The sequence below is a fragment of the Diabrotica virgifera genome, chromosome 10 (assembly GCF_917563875.1).
Source record: "Diabrotica virgifera virgifera chromosome 10, PGI_DIABVI_V3a".
NCBI lineage: Eukaryota > Metazoa > Arthropoda > Insecta > Coleoptera > Chrysomelidae > Diabrotica > Diabrotica virgifera.
The window spans coordinates 90,708,169-90,730,355 of NC_065452.1; the positions used below are offsets into that span (position 1 = coordinate 90,708,169).

A 22,187-nucleotide genomic window follows, 5' to 3' on the forward strand; every position below is an offset into this window, starting at 1 on the left:
TTATTTCATTTATTCAAATTTTCTCAGGTCCCCCATAGTTGCTGTTGTTTTTCAAGGCAAGCAAGTCTTTGCACCTTTTCTGTTTAAAGATGCCACTCTTTTTGCTTCACCTTTGTTCACCATACCACCGATACATACGCTATTGTTGTTGATAGTTTACACGTTTTTTCATAACTGCATCTGGCTACCAATAATGTAGTCACTGCTCTTCTGATTAAACGTTCTTTCTGCTAATTCCAAGAAAGTCTCGAGTGTAATATGACCTCCAAGGTATTTTACTTCACTCACCAGATTAATATTTGTATCATTCAGGCTTAGAGGATCTAATTTCTCAGAATGGTTTTTGACCTTCAATTCTTCCATTCCTGAGCCTTACCAATGAGTCTGCTAATTTGTTTCCTTGAATTTCCTCATGTCCCGACACCCACATTAGAGACACTTTGTATTATCGTTTTACAGTTTGGATTTCGTTTGTATTATAATCGAAAATATACCGGTCCGGTAGACCGGGAGACCGGTCCAGAAAGAAAAACAGTAAAGCAAAAGGATAATCCCAAGAAGTAGGAAGAATTTACCTGCATATAATATAAACTGATAAAGCTACTATTAAATTATATATAAATTTCTAGTTGTTTCTTTTGAGGTTTTAATACTTATTTTAATTTACTTTTAGATGATGGAAAAGTTCTGAAGGTAGTAAATATTCCAAACGGTATTGCACCACCTCAGTCAGTTGTCATATCAGAAAACGAAGTTTTTCCTAAAACCACCCCAGTAAAACAATTAAAAATAACCCCTGAATATGGAAAGATCATTGCTGTTAGTAGCAGTGAGGTTAAACTCGTAACATTGATTCACTGTGAACATTTCTCCCGATGCAGGTTTGTTATTTTCTATTTTCTGTAGGCTATATGTTAAATGAACACCAGAGTAATAATTATTGAGCCCCAACATTACCTACCATGTTCTGTACTCTGTTTCCAAAGTAATATTTGGCAACCAAAAATAATTAATGAGCACCAAAACACCTCGACTAGAATTAGAATTTATGAACACCTGAAATGTTAAATGAAGCTGACATAAATATTTAAGCCGCAGCTAAATCTACAGGGTGTTTCATTAACAATTGTCCATACCGTAACTGGAGAAACCTTAGCACAAAATACGAAGATTTAACCCAAAACACTTAAATTAAATATTCTTCCTTCCCGAGATACAGAGTGTTTTATTACAAATGTTCTAAAATGATTTTAGCCCAGGGTTAAAACACCTTTTAATATTTTTTGTTCAAACTTGACACACAGTTTAGACATGCTAGGATACTTTAACTAGTCTTAAAAGATAGTTTTCCGCTGTTACCAGAGGCGTGCTGTAGGGATATATACTTCCTTTTCGCCCCTTTTCCCCCCTTACAATCTACCCCACTATCGTAATAATCATTTCAGCATGTTTTTTGATTCTTCGTTACTTTTTACGTAAATATCATCCTTTGTCTCAATGCGATAGAGTAAGTAGTTTTCAAGTCATTTGCGTTTGAATGTAAGGATTCAATAATATTATATATTTTAAACACAGAATCTTATTGAATGTAGTCCATCCATTATCTTTAAACTTGAAAACTACTTACTTTATCGCAATGAGACAAAAGGATGATATTTATGTAAAAAGTAACAAGGAATCAAAAAACATGCTGAAATGATTATTACGACAGTGGCGTAATTGTGAGGGGAAAAAAGGGGCGAAAATGAAGTATATATCCCTACAGCACGCCTCTGGTAACAGCGGAAAACTATCTTTTAAGACTAGTTAAAGTACCCTAACATGTGTAAACCCTGTGTCAATTTTGAACAAAAAATATTAGAAGGTGCTTGAACAATGGGCTAAAATCATTTTAGAATATTTGTAATAAAACACTCTGTATCTCGGTAAGGAGGAATATTTGGGTGTTTTGGGTTAAATCTTCGTATTTTGTGCTAAGGTTTCTCTAGTTACGATATGGACAATTGTTAATGAAACACCCTGTATATGAATATCAAAAATATTAAATAATCTCCAAAATTAATGAATGATATCCAATCAAAGGCAATGAGTTGGAAGTTAAATTAAATGATTACTATGCAAACCCCAAAAAAGGGTTGGGAATAATACTATGCTCCAAAAATAATAACGAATTATAAACATGTGCGCACAACTCCTAAGCACTACAGTCAATAAAATAAATGCACAAAAATAAATGCTATCTGATCTAGATGTATTGCAAATGGCAGCTTCTACTGAAATATTCAATAAGGCACCCCACGCCTTTCTGGATAAATGGAAAAATGAAAAAAAAATGTTGAAATACGTACAAGACGAATGGTTTGTTCAGAATCCGAATTGGTATTTGAGTGCTGCAAATGGAACACCGGCCTCTAACAATGGATTAGAATCTTTTAATAGGGTTATTGATGACAGTAACACACTTCGCGAACCCTACCCTCTTTCTCGTTTTTTTAATTATCGCTGCTGAAGTGGTAACTGAATGGCCAAACAAAAATATGAACTGCAAAGCTACACAGTTTCAAAGCAGCCAATTGTGACTTTAAAACAATGGACTGATGCCTATCATTGAGCTAAAATACTGAAGAGGGTGCCCAAAAACATTATTACCAAGACAAAACTCATTTTAAAATTCCGAGTGGGGATGTATTAGAATTGCAATCGTTCGACGAGTTTTGGACCAAATTTGATGATTACAAGATACAGTGTTTTAGTGAAAGGTTGTAATTGTCCAATGTTCATGAAAGAATCTATGCGCAAACATGTTCTTAGAATGATCATTCAGCTTAAACACACTATACCACCTCCAGAAGCAAACAACCTCCTCTAGGAACGAACAGGAAGCAGGGACGACCGATGCGAGCCAAAGCCGCTCTTATAGTTCAATAATATAATTATTATGCTATAGATAAATTTTAGTTTCTCCTTTCCTTTATTTTTTGAAGCGCTTGAGCCACTTCTCGTTTGTTATTTTGGTAGCAGCAATGGTCACCAAAATAACAAACGAGGAAGTGGCTCAAGCGCTTCAAAAAATAAAGAAAGGAAAAGCGGTAGGACCATATGATATTCCTGGAGAAGTGTGGAAAGTATTGGGAGAGACAGGAACAAGGTGGCTAGCAGGTTTATTTAATAGAATTATGGAAGTTGGACAAATGCCAGACGAATGGAGAAGCAGTATATTAGTACCTGTCTACAAAAACAAGGGAGATATACAGCAGTGTACAAACTAGAGGGCTATAAAACTGCTTAGCCACACCATGAAATTATGGGAGAGAGTAATTTATAGACGGATACGTGAAGATACCGACATATCCGAGAATCAATTTTTCTTTATGCAGGGCAGATCAACAACAGACGCAATTTTCATTATAAGGCAGTTGATGGAAAAATACAGGAGTAAAGAAACAAACGCTATATGGTATTCATTGATCTTGAGAAAGCATATGATAGAGTTCCTCGAGAGATTCTGTGGTGGGCACTCAATAAGAAAGGAGTCCCTGGTGCATATGTAAAGATTGTGAGGGATATGTATGAGGGAGTAACGACTAGTGTTAGGACAGGTGTGGGAGAGACTGATAAATTTCATGTGAAAGTAGGATTGCACCAAGGCTCGGTGCTTAGTCCGTATTTATTCTCATTAGTTTTGGACCAGATAACAGCGAAACTACAGGGTAACATTCCATGGTGCTTAATGTATGCTTATGATGTCGTGTTAGTAGGAAATAGTGAAAGAGACTTAGAACAAAAACTGGAACAGTGGACACGAGCTCTGGAGGAAAAAGGTTATAAACTTAGTAGGACAAAGACAGAGTATTTGGAATGTTCATTTAAAGATGGAGTTACTACAAATAAAATGGTATCTTTGGATGGTGAACTGATTGTAAAAAGCAATAGTTTTAAGTACCTGGGATCGGTATTACAGAGTAATGGAGAAATAGATGGAGATGCATGCAGTAGAATTAGGGCTGGATGGATGAAGTGGAAAGAAGCGAGTGGTGTGTTGTGTGACAGAAAAATTCCAATGAAGCTGAAGGGAAAATTCTATAAAACAGCCACAAGACCGGCTATGATGTTCGGAACTGAATGTTGGGCAGTGAAAAAGAAAGAGGAACAACGAATGCATGTGGCGGAGATGAGAATGCTTAGATGGATGAGTGGAGTGACAAGAAAGGATAAAATTAAAAATGAGTATATTAGGGGAAGTCTAGGTGTGGCACCAATTGATGCCAAAATGAGAGAGCATAGGTTGAGATGGTTTGGTCATGCTCAACGTCGAGACGTTAATCATCCAATACGAAGAGTAGCTAAAGTGCAGATTCCTGGAAGGAGTAGGAGAGGAAGACCAAAGAAGACGTGGGGGGAGACGATTAGACAGGACATATTGGTAAAGGGGATTAATATTGATATGACCCAAGATAGAATTGTGTGGAGAAATGCAATTAGGGAAGCCGACCCCGCATAGGGATAAGGCAAAGAGAATGATGAGATAGATTTTAATTTTACATGCGTTGGTAGTTATTGTTGGTTTATACGTATTACTTTGGAGGCAGAGTATACCTACTAATGTTTTTAACTTTAGTGCTCGAATGTATAAGTATTTTGTGTGCCTATGTTGTTGGGGCTTAAATATATTATTTTGATGCCGATTCTGGGTTATTTTGGTGTTCAAATATTCAGTGTTCAAGTAAGATTTGTGGTGTCAATAATAATAATTTGAACTAAAAGGGAAGTTTCCTAGGTTGGCTGTATACCATATAGTTAAAAAACTCTAACATGAAGTAAAAACCACTTCTATGTAATTGGTATATTTATTACAATTTAAAAAATCCCAATGGATTGAATAAAATGTGTCCAATTCAGAACGTTTTCAGACCTATCGGTCCATCATCAGTGAATTTGAATACTTGCCCAGAACCAAACAATGGTTGAATTTATAATTCGATTTACATTATTTACAAGTAATATTAAACGCCGATGTTACAAGATGTAACCTCCGGGAACATGGTGAAACCCTATCAGGAAACTTAAGCAACCATCTTAGGCCAACGCTGACTACCAAGTGGTGAATCACTTGGTAGTCAGCGTTGGCCTAAGATGATTGCTTAAGTTTCCTGATAGGGTTTCACCATGTTCCCGGAGGTTATATCTTGTAACATCGGCGTTTAGCCTGTTTAATATTACTTTTAAATAATGTAAATCGAATTATAAATTCAACCATTGTTTGGTTCTGGGGCTATTTAGCAAGTATTCAAATTCACTGATGATGGACCGATAGGTCTGAAAACGTTCTAAATTGGACACATTTTATTCAATCCATTGGGATTTTTTAAATTTTAATAAATATACCAATTACATAGAAGTGGTTTTTACTTCATGTTAGTGTTTTTTAATAATAATTTGCTGATGAAACAGATAAATAAACTTCACAAGGAAATACTTTGACGCTCAAAAATAACTAGTTTGGTATTAAAATTTCGGTGCTGAACTATGATATTTGGTGCAAAAAGACAAATGTTTGGAGCTCGCTCATATATCGATTTTACATTGGTGTTCGGTTATGCATATTATCAATAGTATAATACCAAAGTTTTCCATAGTTTCATTTATTAAATATGACTATTATACATTTTTTAAAACCGTTTACATGCTAGTTATATTGACTAAAATCAAAGATCCCTCCTGAAGGTTATATGACCGCCTGATCAAAAACATTGCTGATAATGACTACATTGAACTAATATTTTCGGAGAATTACATCTATAAGAAGACCATCTCAGCTAAAACATAAGCCATTTGAGAATGTAAAAGTATCCTAGGGCTAATAAAATCGCAAAAGTAGACAAAAAGTTATCTCTACAGAAAACACACATTTTTCAAACTTTGAACATAATATAATTTATTACATATTTATATTATTTATTATGCCAAATATTATTCCAAATTAGTATTATGCCAAATATTATTTCTGTATATCGGAAGCATACTGTCCTAAGTCCAATTTATTGATTTTACAGGAAAACGAATTAAAGGTTTTCGGTGAATATTTAGAATTATTACAGATATAAATAAATAATGAATAACCAGTTTTATCTAAGCAATTAATAGTACAGGTAGAGTATTATAATCCACCAATTTCAAATTTTTGCAATATTCTAATTTCACAAAAAAAAATGGACTTAAGACAGTATGCTTCAAAGTTGTATTTTTTTCCCAAAAATCTTAAGTCACCTGTCCTTATTAACAATAAGTAAAACGAAGGTAGATATACTACTTTCAATTTATTAAGATTAAACAAAGTTAAAACAGCAAGTAAAATAATGATAGGGGAGCAAAATATGCTAAATGTGAAGTCACTCGAGCGTTACAGGGATCTATTGGGTTGCGATTATTAGGTCCTTAAACCAAAAAAAGTTAAGTAAAGTTTTCCATTTAGTGGGGACTTTCCATTTTTAATTTAATTTTTCCTTTCCAACAATCCTTTTTTTTTTAGATTATAGCGCCATCATTCCATAATTCGAAAAGATGTCTCAAATAAAAGTTACTTATTTTTAGGTAAGGAATTCAAATCTGCAATAAAAACGGGGGCTCCCATTTAAGATTTTAAAGTAACCACTCAGCCCACCTCCGTGGGGGCAGTGTTTGGCGCCATTCGATAGATTTTTTAAAAATATATAATAAGTGTATTTTTCAGTTTTTCGATCTGATGTTCATTTCGCGAAATATCGCGGGATTCGTATTTAAAATATTTAATTTACCGCCTACCCCTCTCCTTGGGAAGTCGTGTTTGGTATAATTCGATAGATTTTTGAAAAATATTGAGCACATATTATTTAGTTTTTCGATCTGTCATTCATTTCGTGAAATATTCGCATTTTTCTTGTGAAATTTTGGGACTCAACCATTTTCTTACGCCAAATCGTCAGATTTTTGAAATATGCACTGTTTTGCATGTACTTAACTTACCTTATCTTAATCTGACAATTTCTAGTTTTTCTAAGGATATTTTTTTTTCGTCCCCCCCTTAACGAACTCCCCTGCATTAAGAGCCAATATATGGTAGAGGTACATTTTCAGGGTACAAGGTTTCTCCCCATGTAATAATTTGACGCGCTCGAGTAACTGCAAAAATCCCCGCTTGGGTTCCCCTACCATAAACATGAACTAAAAATTTTAAAGTACGTATTAGCTTAAATAAATTTTATGGATCAGCATCTCCCTCTAGATAATCGTTCTGATTTAGAGCATGTGGTAAGCTTCGATAGTATTCGTGAAACTCCGATGGTACAAAAGGCAATAAATCCATGAGGTCATTATTTTGCTGTTGAAATAGGCACTAGCCTTTTATTTATTTGTCCAGATCCATCGGTAAGGTAAGTTCAGTTCTTGTGTTTCTTCTCAAATCTACTTCCTCTTAATTCGTTGCTTGAAATAATGTTTTGTAGTACAGTATTCCTAACTGGTCTTTTCTATACATACTGCAAGTAAACTACTTTAGACAATAGGAACGGCTGTTTATTCGATTCATTTTTCGAGCAACGAAAGGTGCAGCATTTGAAGAACCCTTTGCAACGGTATACATTGGATCAAAAGATTTAAAGTCCGCCAATTCTAAGTTTATTACTTTAAATTTTGAGGAACAGTGACCGATAAGTTGCTTCCAATCCCACGGAGTTACAACTGTCATTGTAGGGGTGTTTTTCGCTGTTTTTCTATTTAAGCATGAACGGTGTCAGCTTCCATGTGACTATGTATTTTTAAAAGAAATTTTTGATCAATGGTTTTAAGCTGTGGATATTTATTTAGAATTAAATAAAAGCCCATTACGATGCTGTTGTTCTTATTTGGCCAAAGCAATTATAAGACCAAAGCGTTATGTGCTCTATATTGGATCCTGGTAAGTTTAGATCTGCCCATTTTACCAAGGCTGGTGGCAACTTATTCCCACCTCTCTTACCTTTTGATTCGTCTCACATCATTCACCAGGCTGAATTATTTGAGGAATCAAAAATTGTATAATTTAAAGTCCAAAGCTTTCTTTTATAAAAAGTAAGCGAATTAGTCAACAGCGGTGTAGGTAAACATTTTATAAGATCTGCTGTGAGTACCTTATGTTTGCCATTTTCTTTTGTTTCATTTGTGTCTGAGGATTTGACATTGTACCTACGTTCTGTATCTTTCAGATGTAAATTTCTTTGGGGGCTGTTCGTTTTACATGGACTTAAACTACCATTGTCGGTTTACATAAATAGAGGAATACTGTCCTAAGTCCAACTTAGGATTATATGCCTGTAAGGAGGTACGGACTTAAGACAATGTTATTTTAACTATTTTCTTTTTATATTTAAAATGGACTTGGCATTATATACCACTAAATAGATTGTAAAAATGTAAATAAACCTACATAAATAAGTCCAATATGTAAAAATTGGACTTAGGACAGTATGCTTCCGACATACAGATTTATTATGCCAAAGAAAAAGAAAACAAATTAATAGAGAGTATTGAGTATTTTATTACGTCTTCCTTTATTTTGCTAATATTGATCAGCAAAAGAATAAATATTCAAAGTTTTATTCTTTTCAATGATCTTATTTTAATTTTTAATTTGGGATCTTGTCATGGGTCATGGGTAATAAATATAGGATCTTACAGGCTATTTTTATATTATACAAAAATATTTTAATGTCATTTGTCAAAATAAAAGATTCCTTTAACATGTCAGCAATAAATCTATACTAAATTTACAATCAAGATGCAGTCGAAATAAACAAACCAAGACCCGTTAAATGCTACTAGGAGCACTCCCGAATCATAATTTACAATGTATATACATTGTAAATCCCAAATCATGATTTCCAAAGTTTATACATTGTAAATGATGATTCGGGAGTGCTCCTAGTAGCACTTAACCTGTCTTGGTTTGTTTATTTCTACTGCATCTTGATTGTAAATTTAGTACTTATAATTGATATGCAGTATATTGCACTTTAGTAAAATATCCTGTAATAAAAGCGGCTTTTATCTGACGGTTTCAATAACTGTCTGATATCGAAGAACATTCGCATATTAATATATCAAAAGCTAGAGAGTAGAATTCTTAAAAAAGACATGACAAAGAATATAGTGTATCACACACTTGACAATTTCAATCATTTGGAAAGAGGGGGAAAATTTAAAGACTGAGTTATTTTTTGAAAATGAAACTAGCCAGAACAACGATGCGTAGGAATATTAGTGAAGCAAAATGCAAATGATTTGTGGGTTGTTTACCAGGAAGGAACGAATGTGAGTCGAATAAAACGAATCTCATAATGGCAAATCAATGCTGGTATACAGAATGCTCTAAAACCAATGAAGGAGGTGGAGCTGGTGGGGTATACGGATGGAAACCAAGGCTAAGCCTTAGTGAAAACCTAGGTAATCACTCTACTATCTTAGAGATGTGCCTACAGGAACTAATCACGAGGAACTGCAGGGACAAATCTCTAAAAATTATATCTGATAGCAATGCTGCATTAAAGGGCCTGGTATCGAATCGGATTGAATCCAAGTTAGTTTGGGACTGTCTTCAGAATCTGAATCGGATCAGAAGAAGTAACAAAGTAAGTTTGCTCTGGGCTCCTGGAGATACTGGTAATGACAAAAGGCGGACTTACTTGCCAGGGGAGGGGCAAAAGAAAACATTCATAGGCTCAGAACCTTTCATTGGCATAGTAAGAAACACAGCCAAAAGAACAATATCGGACTGGGAGCAATGGATTAAACATAACCACTGCGTATTATCGTAATAAGACGACTGTCTCTTTATGGGGCACATGAACAAAATCGGACTGACAGAAAGTGCGAATAGCATATTCTGCCAGGCTGATAATGTGATGGCGGAACATGATCTGTGCAACTGACGAGGGTTGGATAGGATAAAGCTCAATACATTTGACCATGATCAACTGGATCCCTACGACTTCGTAGAAGTGTCACCTAAGGCCATAATGGACTTTGTTAAAAAGTCTGAGTTGATGGCACAATTTTAACCTAGGGATGAGCCAGAATAGGCCTTTGAATGAAGTGCCAGTGTTTGACACCAGACATGACGAATAGAAAATTAGAAGTTTTCGAAACAAAAATTCTAAAGCGAATGCCAGTCTACTAGATATGAGCACAAACTCATTAATTTGACGATTGAAAACCTTTTATGTTATCCCTATTCAAAATCTAATCCTAACTAATAAAAAAATTTTTTTTTAGTGACTGTTTGGAACTGCGAGATCCACATTGTGCGTGGAACTCATTTACACGAACCTGTGTCCGGGTTGAGATGTCCAATTTAAACAAACAACTAACGCAAGATATTAGAAATGGAGGTGCTGTCAAGTGCAGAACTTCATCCCTAGGTAAAGTTTGTTTATTAGATATTAAAAACAAAATAAAATTATTTTTTACTATTATTCTTCTTCTTTATAAGCAATTCTGCTTATTCATTGGCGTATTGATACCTCTATGGAAGGTTGTTACTCCATCTTTTAGGCAGTCGGTCTATACTTCTTCTACCGATGGGTGATGTATCTCTTCCTATTTTGTGTCTTGCCCATTCAGCGTATGTGGTTATTGCATTTTTTATTTAGTATCCATTCGTTTATCCACTGTACTTTACATTTTCTTCTAATGTCTTTCTACAAGTAAGTAAGTCTTCACTCCTCTTTCGGTGGCTCAGCGTATTTCCTGTAATTCTTCTCAGTACATACTCTACATCATCTCTGCCGTTTCCAGTAGTTTTTGTGTTGTGGCTGTATCGGGTGTTGTTTCTGATGCATATGTTAACTATTATTGTAGTAATTAACATAATATTTTGATTCTTAACCTATTACGAGTTTGCTAGTAATATAATAACCATTTTTTTAGATAATGCAGTTCCTACCAAAGAATACGATGTAAGCCCAATCGACACGAATTCTCTGGACGAAAGCAAAGAATCTAACGACCCCTTGCTGAAAATTGAAGACGAATCAGCAGACTGTAATGAAATCAACAACAAAGTTACAGGATGTGCTTCCCAAACTAAGCTGACCCTTTATACTTCTGAGTATTTGCATATCATTGTAGCTGTTGCCTGTATGGGAGGCTTAATCGTTGGATTTGTATGTGGATATCTGGTCTCCCGGAGGTTTCATGGCCGCTCACAGTACCCTAATCCGCCGTTTATTGAACAGCACAACCATTTAGAGAGGTAAGTTGTGTGCTTATTGATTGATTCAATAAATCTACATGTTAAATGTTAAGTGTTTTAACAGTATTATATCTGTCGTTCATCTTTTGGTGTTTAATGTGGCTAATGATCCGTTAAACATTTTTTCAAATATATGAGCATATTCGATCTACATGTCTTCATCATTCACTGTCTCAAGTCGTTTTTATTTTTCTGATTTTTTCTTAAAAGAGCATACTCGTTTTTTAATTGTTACTCACCACAGTCAGTTACTCATAACTTCAGATCATTCATTTGGATCTCATGTGTTATATAATTCATACCATGTTCATACTTCATTAAATCAAATAAACCATAGAACCAATTATATACAATGTTAAATGTTTTTTCTGTGAAAGAGCAAAGATATAACATCGAGTTAAGCTGTTTTCTACGCGAACGCTTCTATGGATTAAGTTTTGAACAAGTTTAAAGAGCCATCTGGGTTTGCAAGAAAACAACAAATCACACACAGCACTTGATGGTAGAGCAAAACACAACACGCAGCGGAAGAAGTAGAGGCAGACCTTAAACAAGATGGACTGATGACATCAAGCGAATGGCTGGCCACGAATGGATGCAAAAGACTGCAAACGGATATGAATGGACATACATAAGGGAGGCTTACATCCGACGATTGATGGAATAGCTGTTGATGATGATGATGATGATGACATGATGGTGATACAAAGTTTTATCAAGTGACTATGTGGTGCAATAACAAATCTTTCTGTTTATTGTAGGATAATATGTTCCATATATCGTTCGATTCGCTTTAGAGCAGGTCTGTAAGTCTCTTAAGCAAAGTACAATAAAGTTATTCTCTTAAAAGGCATAGCCTCCAGAGTTTAGTTCTTGTTATGAGTTTTTTTCAGTAATCCATTTATTTCTAATACATTTCGTAGAAAGCGACAAAACAATTATATCTTCTTCTTCTTTTGTATAGACATGACTGTCTGTTCCTTCAATGTGCCTCTAGTAAGTTGTCGTTCCATCGTTTTCGTGGTCTTCCCACTGATCGTCTTCCTATTGGGGAACCGTCTCTCGCCGTCCTTACTACTCTATTTGTTGCCATTAGCCTTATGTGGTCATTCCATTCTATTCTTCTGTTTTTACCCAGTTATTAATGTTGTCCACCTTGCATCTCCGTCATATATCTGTACTTCTAGCTCTGTCCCATAGAGTCTTACCATCGATTTTTCGAAGGCTTTTCATCTCCGCTGTTTCGAGCAATCTTTTTGTCCTCTCTGTATCGGGTCGTGTTTTTACCGCGTATGTCATTATTGGTCTGATGACTGTTTTGTAAATTCTACCTTTCATTTATATGGCGATGATTATCTCTGGAAGAAAGCTAAGTTGGTGTAGGTGTGACCATTCATTTCTGTTCATTGTTTTTCGTATCCATTCTTGACCAGCCATTTGCTTGATGTCATCACACCATCTGGTTTGAGGTCTACCTCTACTTCTTTTACTCGCTCTTGGACGCTATTCAACAATTCGCTTCGTCCAACGGTTTTATTCCATTCTTCGTATGTGTTCTGCTCAGTTCCATTCTAAAATGGCAATCTTTTAGATTACATCTGTCACTTTTGGTCGTCTTCTTATTTCTGCATTTGATTTGCGATAGCTGAGCTTAATGTTGAACATTCTCCATTCCATAGCTCTCTGAGTATCTTGAATTTGATGGACTATATCATGAAAAGCCCATTTTTCAGTTCCATATGTCAGAACATACTGATCGAAAGTTTTTTGCCTTTAATGTATTTGGTAAGTTTGATTTAAATACTGTTTGTAATCTTCCAAATACTGCCCATGTTAAGAAACATCTATTTCAATCAATCGCCTTTTAGGTTAAGCTTTGATAGTTTGATTTTTTGTCCTAAGTAGGTATATAAATATACGACTCGACATTTTCTATATTATTATTGTCCAGAGTTATATCTTCAGTTATATCTAACGCTTCGTTTGTTAGATATTTAGTTTTTGCTAAATTTATTTTTGATATTTCATTTGATTTTGTATTTTGCTTTTTGAGTAAATAAAATTGGAATAACTATTATTCATTTTTTACATCAGTTCTAGAAAAGTAGGGAAAAGTGAGAAAAAAACAAAATTTTGTTTTTGAATTAAAATTGCAATAATATATCTTTATATATTGCAAATATATATACTTTAATTTTATAACAAGTGTTCAAAAGGCTAATATAATCCTGATTATTATCAAGTTTGTCTCAAACTTCATGCAATAATTCTAGAAATGTCTAAAATAAGAATACACCGTGTCCCAAAGAACGCTACGCTCAACCGATATGACAACTCTTTTTGGATACCTTTTTGACACTCGAAGAACCTTGAAACTCAAGTACATATGTCCAATACTCAACGAAATCGATCACAATTAGCAGTGGGCCAGAAGCTATTTCCAGAACATCTTGCCACAGTGTTCACACGTAACAATGCTATACCAAATAATGAAGTAACGAGGGAATTAGCCCAAATTACCATAAATATTTAACCTATAAAAACAATATAAGCATGAATGAACTAAGAGACATAATGAAGGAAGATATAGTTAGATTTATTGAAGCGCAGAGGCTGAGATGGTTGTGATACATAGAGAGAAGGAAAACCGACCTATTAATTAAGAAGATCACCAGGTCGAAGCCAGAAACTGAAAGGCTAAGGAAGCGTTCAAGTATTACGTAACGCAGTTTGGGGGTGGGGGGTCCTGTAAAACGTTACGGCGCGTTACATGGAGGGAGGGGGGTTCGATCAGCGCGTTACGTAACATTCTTTTTTAACTTAAATGAAAAAACTAGAATTTCTTTTATGTTTTACATAGACCCCTGAATGGTATTATGTTGCACCCTCACGCTCCGCTCATGTTCCGACAACAGGACAATAGTACCTATTCAAGTGAAAAAATCTTAAAATTTGTAACACAGATCAAGCACAGTAACATATGTTTGTAATAATTAAAGATGGACCTCTCTCCACAACAAAAGATTAAAAGATACAGATGATATTTAGAGGTTGTAGAGGGAACTACGTGTTCATAAATCATGTATGTTTTCTGAAATCGTTTTCTGCAGTAGGTATTTATTAATGTTTTAAATACGCAAATTTGCAAATTATTTAAAAATGTCTTTAAATAAAAAGTATTAAATACAAAACCCACTATATTGATACTTAGTTTAGAAAATTGATAGATATTAAAAAAAAAACAATATCCTTATTTAAAGTGTGATTCCTGAATTATTAATTTCAAAGTTTTATGTGATTAATATCTTACCGAAAATTATACATAATTTCAAAATTTCACCTTGCATTATTCATAATAGACCCTACATAATAAAAATTTTTGAGATGAGGTTCTAAAAACAAAAATATACAGGGTGTTTAATTAAAATTAAAGGTAATGGACTATGCTAGACTTGAGTGAATCACCCTGTATATTCAAATTTATGTTTAAATAGTCCATAGTCGAATTTAAAAGTTGACGTATCCTAGCGTTTTTATAATTTTCTAAAATAATGACACATGACAACAATTTTATTCCATAAGTGGTTTCCATACATTATAAGTTTAAATGATCACCCTGTATTATTCATAAAGACCATGAAATCAGATTGTTAAGCAGCTTTTAAATATATAAAAATATACAGGGTGTTAAAAAATAAAGCTTATGGACTACGGTAGGCTTGCATGAATCACCCTGTACATTTAAATTTATGTTTAAAAAGCACACATTTTTATATATGAAAATCTACGGGTCTCAGCCTTTTTTAAAATTGATTAAAACAAGGACAGAAATAATTTTATTCCATAAGTGCCTTCTTATATATACAGGATGTTTCAGAAAAACACTGAAAAATAATTGGGGTTTGCTTAGTATAAGATTTTTGTAACGGCATGCGTTTTCACGATACAGGGCGTTGAAGAACAAAAAGTTTTACACATTTTTTTCACTATTTTTCCAAAACTACTGGCAACATCCTATATTATTTGTTATACAAAAATTTTTACTAAGCAAAATAAAATATTGAAATAATAAATATGTTATTTTATTTTAAGTTTTTATTAAAAAAGATAAAATAGAAGAATGCACGAGAAGAACAATAAAGGATGAAGCCAAAAATGTATGTAAGGATGGGACCAAGCAGAGAAAATGTAAATGTAAAATTAGTAATAAAATATTATTATTCTAAGTTTTTGACATATTTCATGTCATGGGACATGAGATTACGATTGGCAGGGATAACCAGACACATGAACTAAAAAGAAAAATCGTTCTTGGGTGGGCAGCATTTGGAAAACTGAGAGAAACTTTTAAAAGTGAGTTGCCCACATGCCTAAAGAGAAAGGTATTTGATCAGTGCGTCCTCCGAGTCTTGACGTACGCATTAGAAACACTTACCTTACCTAAATCCTCGGCTACCAAACTAAGAGTAACGCAGCGAAGAATGAAGCGGTCAATGTTAGGAATAACTCTGCGAGACAAAATCAAAAACGAAGAAATCAGGAGAAGAACAAAGGTGACTGACGTCATCAAAAGGATAGCCAGGTTGAAGCGGAGATGGGCAGGACACATAGCCAGAATGACAGATGGACGATGGACAAAAAGGTTATTGGAATGGAGGCCAAGAGAAGACAAGAGAAGCGTCGGTTGACCGCCTACAAGATGGACAGACGACGTAAGAAAGCTAAATAAAAACTGGATAAGAGCAGCGCAGGATAGATGTGGTTGGAAACGAGGGGAGGAGGCCTATTTTCAGCAGTGGATTTTTGAGGCTGGATGATGATTGTAAGTTTTTATTATTACCTCAAATGCGATTAAAATAATAACAAAGTTCTTTTACCGGGTTTCCGGTACTTTTTGTAACCTAGTTTTCCATTTAGGTTCAAATGGTCACTTAACGTTACGGTGCGTTACATGGGGGGGGGGCGGGGTTAAAAATTTTCAAAAATTGCGTTACGGTATACTTGAACGCTCCCTAAGGAGAAGACCCAGAGAGAGGTAGAAGGCCCAGGTCATGAGAGATATCAAAATCCTGAAAGTGAGACTGAAGGGAACTATGCACAAATCGAAATGAGTGGAAGAAAATTGTAACGAATGCCAAGTCATATAATAAACTTTGATAACACACAAGTGGAATGCGGAGTGATTCACTGCAATAAGAGCGGCAAACATTCCATCCGGAATGAAAAGCCTTGATGATGATGATGATGACGATGATGATGATGATGATGATGATATGTACAGGGTGTCTCAATAAGAATGGCTCTCGGCCATATCTCAGGAACCGTTTATAGTTCAGCTTTGGGAAAAAAAGTATAACAATAGTTGCCTTGGGAAAAGCCTGGAAATTATTTTCGTAATTGTAGGTCCACCGCTAGAGGGCGTAATTGAATATCAAAAATTAAAAAATCAAAATTTTACAAAATTTGCCAAATGATAGGGCACTGGAAATCCGATCATCGTATTCTTTATAAAATTCTACGTATATTTGATTTCACAACTTTAAGTCTACCTTTGCAAATAAGAGGTGGGGGTGAGTGGGAACCTTGTTATGGAAAATGGCTGTAAGTCCGGTTCTGCTAAATCGAATTTTGCAAACTTGGTCTTTTTGAACAGCTCTTTTTCGTTAATGTAAGAGTTATAATTTCGAAAGAACCTAGTAAGTAATATGCCAGCTAGGAGGCGTTATTTAATTTTTTTTAGAAATCTAGTTTTCTTTGGAAAATATTAAATACAAATATGCATTTTTAATCCTGTATTACAAAATTAGACCAAATTATCAATAGAATAGCGAAAACCGCATGTCGATACCTTTTTTCTATCTCGAGATATCTTAAGAAACATGTAAATTTTAAACATAACTGTTACTGTTACCGGTAAACAAAGATAAGGAAAAGTAGTATACTATGGAAAAATCGAAGAAACATTTTTCAGATGGCAACGCATATAATTAATTAAAACAACAATAAGACAAACTACCGTATAAAATATAACAATGAAATAAAATCAACTACTTACTGACGACCTAAATATTAAAATTTTTGAAAGATTGAACAGCAGTCTCAATTTCTGCTCTCGGAATGCTTTAAATGGCGTTTCAGATTCTCTGGATTATGTTTTCTCTAGTAGTGGGCCTAACTGCAAAACAAGGTCTTTAATCCGTCCCCATAAAAAAAGTCTATTCTAACTTTTAGAGACTTTTTGAGACTACTGTTCAATCTACTCTTGAAAGAGTAAATGCTTGCATCGAAAATGATGGGCAACAATAGTATTTGAACATGTAGGTCGTCACTAAGTACACAGTTGTTTTTATTTCTTTGTTATATTTCATAGTGTTGTTTGTCTTATTGTTGTTTTAATTAATTATATACATAATTTGACATCTGGAAAATTTTTCTTTTTTTTTCCATAGCACACTACTTTTCGTTAACTTCGTTTACCGGTACCAGTAACAGTTATATTTAAAATTTACACGTTTCTTCAGATATCTCGAGATAGAAAAAAGATATCGACATGCGGTTTTCGCTATTCTGTTGCTAATCTGGTTAATTTTGTAATACAGGATTAAAAATGCATACTTGTATTTAATATTTTCCAAAGAAAACTAGATTTCTGAAAAAAATAAAATAGCGCCTCCTAGCTGGCAGATTACTTACTAGGCTCTTTCGAAATTATAACTCTTACATTAATGAAAAAGAGCTGTTTTCAAAAAGACAAAGTTTGCAAAATTCGATCTAGCAGAACCGGACTTACGGCCATTTTTCCATAACAAGTTTCCCACTCACCTCCACCTCTTATTTGCAAAGGCAGACTTACACTTGTGAAATCAAATATGCTCAGAATTTTATGAAGAATACGATGATCGGATTTCCAGTGCCCTTTCATTAGGCAAATTTTGATTTTTTAATTTTTAATATTCAATTACGCCCTCTGGCGGTGGACCTACAATTACGAAAATAATTTCCAGACTTTTCCCGAGGCAACTTATGTTATCAATTTTTTTTTCTCAAAACTGTACTATAAACGGTTCCTGAGATCTGGCCGAGAGCCATTCTTATTGGGACACCCGGTACACAGATTCATAATAAGATAAAGGACTTCTTCACTATACTTCTATCTTCACTTTAATTCTATTGATTTTATTTGTTTCTTTTTATTTAAAAATTATATCTTTAAGAGTACTATTTTATTTTTTAATCTTCTGTTTCAGTTCTACTAGTTTTAGTTTTATATAATTTAAATTACATATGTGTTACAAAATCGCCAATGGATTTTTTCGTTACAGATTAACTGTCAACCAGACCAGTTTTTTAGCTCCGAGGACGAAGACGGTTAACTTAGACGTACTGAATGTATCTACAGATTCCCTCCCGCCAAAAAAGGATAATTTAGGTTCTTTAAAAAACTTAAATATAACGAATGAAGGAACTTTGCAGAAAATAAAGAAAACGTATATATAATAATCAAACATCCTGCTTTCATTTAAAAGCATTTTCAGACCAAAAAGTCTAACACGGGAATATTATTTTTGCTCTTCCATACAGCATGCTGGTTCATTGCTTTGCATGGTAATTGTTTGCATTTGAACAGAAAGTAGGATCAGATTTTCATAGCTTTGATTGTTTTTTGTACCTGCTGTTATTAATAGACTGCATTATTGATTCAATCTCTAAAGTTCACTTCCAGGAATTACGTCTCAAAATGTAAGTAATCTTTTTTTTTTTAATTTAAAACGTGAAAAATTTGCTGACCCATAATGTTTTCCTATACGTTGCGATCGTATTTTTTGAGTTACTAATATGCGTTATATCGTCGTTTCACTATAGTATCTATAGTGTAACTATATCTATGGTATCATGAACCTTTCCAGATCAGGAATAAAAAGGATACGACTTATTTCAAACGAAATTCCTGCTCTAATAGACAGGAGAATACGTCATGTAGATAATTTGTAGCCTAATGAATAATTGCTCGCTCCCTAACACAGTGTTACTGTTTATTCTCCAGATTCATTTGTTTTCACTTCTGAATACATTGTGGCATATGGTGCCACACCTATGTAACTCAAGAACACGATCTAAACCTGGAATATTATCTGGTGATAGTAATCTCGGTTTTAAATCGAAATTTCTGACTTAAAAAAGTTAGTAACTTAGTGTTCTGACTTAAAAGAAAAACAATTAATAGCGACGGATACTCCCTAGTAGTGTGTCTTCACGAATTTTTCCAGACCAGGAGTAGAAAGAATATGACTTTTACCAAACTGTTCTATTAGACAGGAAGATACGTCATGTAGATAATTTGTAACCTAACGAATAATTTCTCGCCCCTAACACAGTGTAAATTGTGTATCCCTCAGATTGGTTTGTTCTCATTTTTGAATACATTGTGGCATATGGTACCATGCTTAATATGTAACTCAAAAACACGATCTAAACCTGGAATATTATCTGTAGATAGTAATCCAGGTTTTATATCGAACTATTGTATTTTAACTTTTAAAAACCAGTCAATATTAGATACGGATCCTCCGTAAACACCCGTGTAGCATATAAGTTATTCAAATGAAGAGGTACGAAACGAGACTGTAGGTATAAATGAAGTCCTATTCAAATTATTTACCATTGGCCTGAGCACAACGATGCCATTGATTAACGAGCCGAAGGATTCCTTGTTCCCAAAATTCCTGTGACCGTAACGAGACCCAGTCCCTCGCAGCGTCCTTCAGTTCGTCGTTCGAGTTGAAGCGCTTCCCTTTGAAATGTTCTTTCAGGGGACCAAACACATGGTAATTGCAGTGACACGCCGATCACTTCTCTCTAGGTTTAAACAAAACAACCCTAGCAAGGTTGTTTTGTTTTAAACATATTGTTTTAATCAACTGTTTTAAACATGTTTAAAACACTTAAATTAAACAAGCGTTTTTTTAATTTTCTTTGTGAATATAACACATAAATATGAAAAAAATCTCAAAACTTATTATTATACAGACTTTTTAACAAATATATTATTTATTTTAATAATCGGAACACAACAAAAATTTTAAAACTAAAACATTTTTCATACAAGAGTTAATAATTTCTCAAACTGTTTCAGTCTCATAGTAATCTTATAATCTAAGTCATCAATCTGATCAGCCATGTGATGACTTATAGAATTAAGCTCTTTAAAAATTTAAACCAACTTAGCAGCTTTGACATTGCCTAGCCGATTACATAATTTGGAATTGACTAAAACGTATGAGAAGAGTTTTTTTTATATTGGATGACCATAGAACGCCACCATGCCAATGGTCTTACATTCTCAATTAGATGTTTAGAAAACATATATATGGTTCAAAGGGTACACACTTTGCCTGGTAATTAATAATAATTGGCAATGCTTCCGGATAATAAGTTTCTACATATTCCGTGCCAGTTTTTATTGGCGATTGACTAAATTTATTTCCACTAAAGCGATGAGCAAGCAAATTTGTCAAAAAATGAGCCGGGATCAAAGCCATTTCCATAAGCTCCTTGACTTTATTCGTATCATTCACCAAAAATTCTCCATTTGCATGTTCAGTCTCGAATACTTCCAGAAGTTCTAGCCATATCTCTGTAGCCTCTCCTTTAGTGCAAGTATTTGTTTGGACTTTGTCCCTGCAATATACTTTAATTTTTATAAATATAGTCGGTTCGCTAAACTCAACTGGCTAGTGATTTTAGTAAGTAATTTTGCCAATTTGGTAAAATTGGCAAAAAAATAATTACTAAATTTTTAATAATTACTAAATAGTTAGTAATTTTGTCAAAATTGGCCAAAAACAAAAAAATAATACCTACTTAAATCACTAGCCAATTGTGTCTGAGAGCGAACCGACTATACCTAGTCTTAGGCATTTGTCTTTAAATTTGTATCATTTACAAACTTTATTACATCTTTATCAATACTTATTCTATTGTTTGAGCAAACGTGAAATAATATTGGCCAGTTTTTCAACTAACTTTCTAAGCATTCCGATAAAGTATTCCAACGAACATCCTGATCCAATACAAAAGCAAAATCACCAGATTCTCGGAATTTTGCGATAACAAAATGTACATTTCTGAGATATCTGCAATTTTTTTATACTACTCTTTATTTCTGGCACTTCTATAACATGGGCAAGTAAGTTAAATATATGTACTGAACAGCCATAAGTTATTATATGTATCTGTGCTGCCTAATTCCTTAAACAGATCCTGCTCATTTTAAGAAAATATGATTTAAACAATGTTTTTTTCTACGTTTTATGTTTAAAACATGTAACATAAAAACAAAAAAAAAACATGTTTGAAACAAAAAATAATAAACCGTTTAAAACAAAAAAAAACGTTTGTTTTGTTTAAAAAACATGTTTTTTTTTCAACCCTGTTGCCTAGCCAGGTCTAGGTTCATCAACCAAGCTCTTACGGTCTGCACGAAAACGGGCATGCCATTTTCTCACTGACTTATCGGACACACAGTCTTTCCTGTATACGGTCACCATCCGCCGATGAATAGCGCCTAGTTTAACACCTGCCGCCAGAAACCTGATAATGCCTCTCTGCTCCTCAATCGTCGAATTTTACAATGTGAACGCCATGATGTCCTCACAGAACTGCTGTGTCATAAATAAAAATAAAAATAAAAACATTTATTGCCATTAATAATTACAGATTTTAAACTTAAGATATTTTAGCCTTCTTTCTTCATGGATGTTCCGCGTAGCACCATCCCCTCTTGGCTGTCTCCTTGGTCGGTTCTTGGTCCTGGCTGTGGGTGGCGTCCTCGTCTTCTTCTGTAGGCACTTTTTTCCGGCTAAGTGCCTACTTCCCTGGTCCGGTTCCTATCCTAGTTGTTGATCGCCCAGTCGATCAGTCGGTG

At 34.2% G+C, this 22,187-nt stretch overlaps 1 protein-coding gene across 2 annotated transcripts in view; it reads left to right on the forward strand.

The window, feature by feature from the left end:
• The window catches only part of LOC114337902 (semaphorin-1A), a 606,142-nt gene extending 584,488 nt beyond the window's left edge, over nt 1-21,654 (forward strand). For both annotated transcript variants that reach the window (XM_050641275.1, XM_050641274.1), the window contains exons 6-9: nt 674-881; nt 10,285-10,430; nt 10,939-11,263; nt 18,586-21,654. In XM_050641275.1, coding sequence (XP_050497232.1) covers nt 674-881; nt 10,285-10,430; nt 10,939-11,263; nt 18,586-18,760 — 854 coding nt within the window. In that variant the 3' untranslated portion in view covers nt 18,761-21,654. The remainder of the gene's footprint in view (nt 1-673; nt 882-10,284; nt 10,431-10,938; nt 11,264-18,585) is intronic.
• Nucleotides 21,655-22,187: the final 533 nt, after the last annotated feature.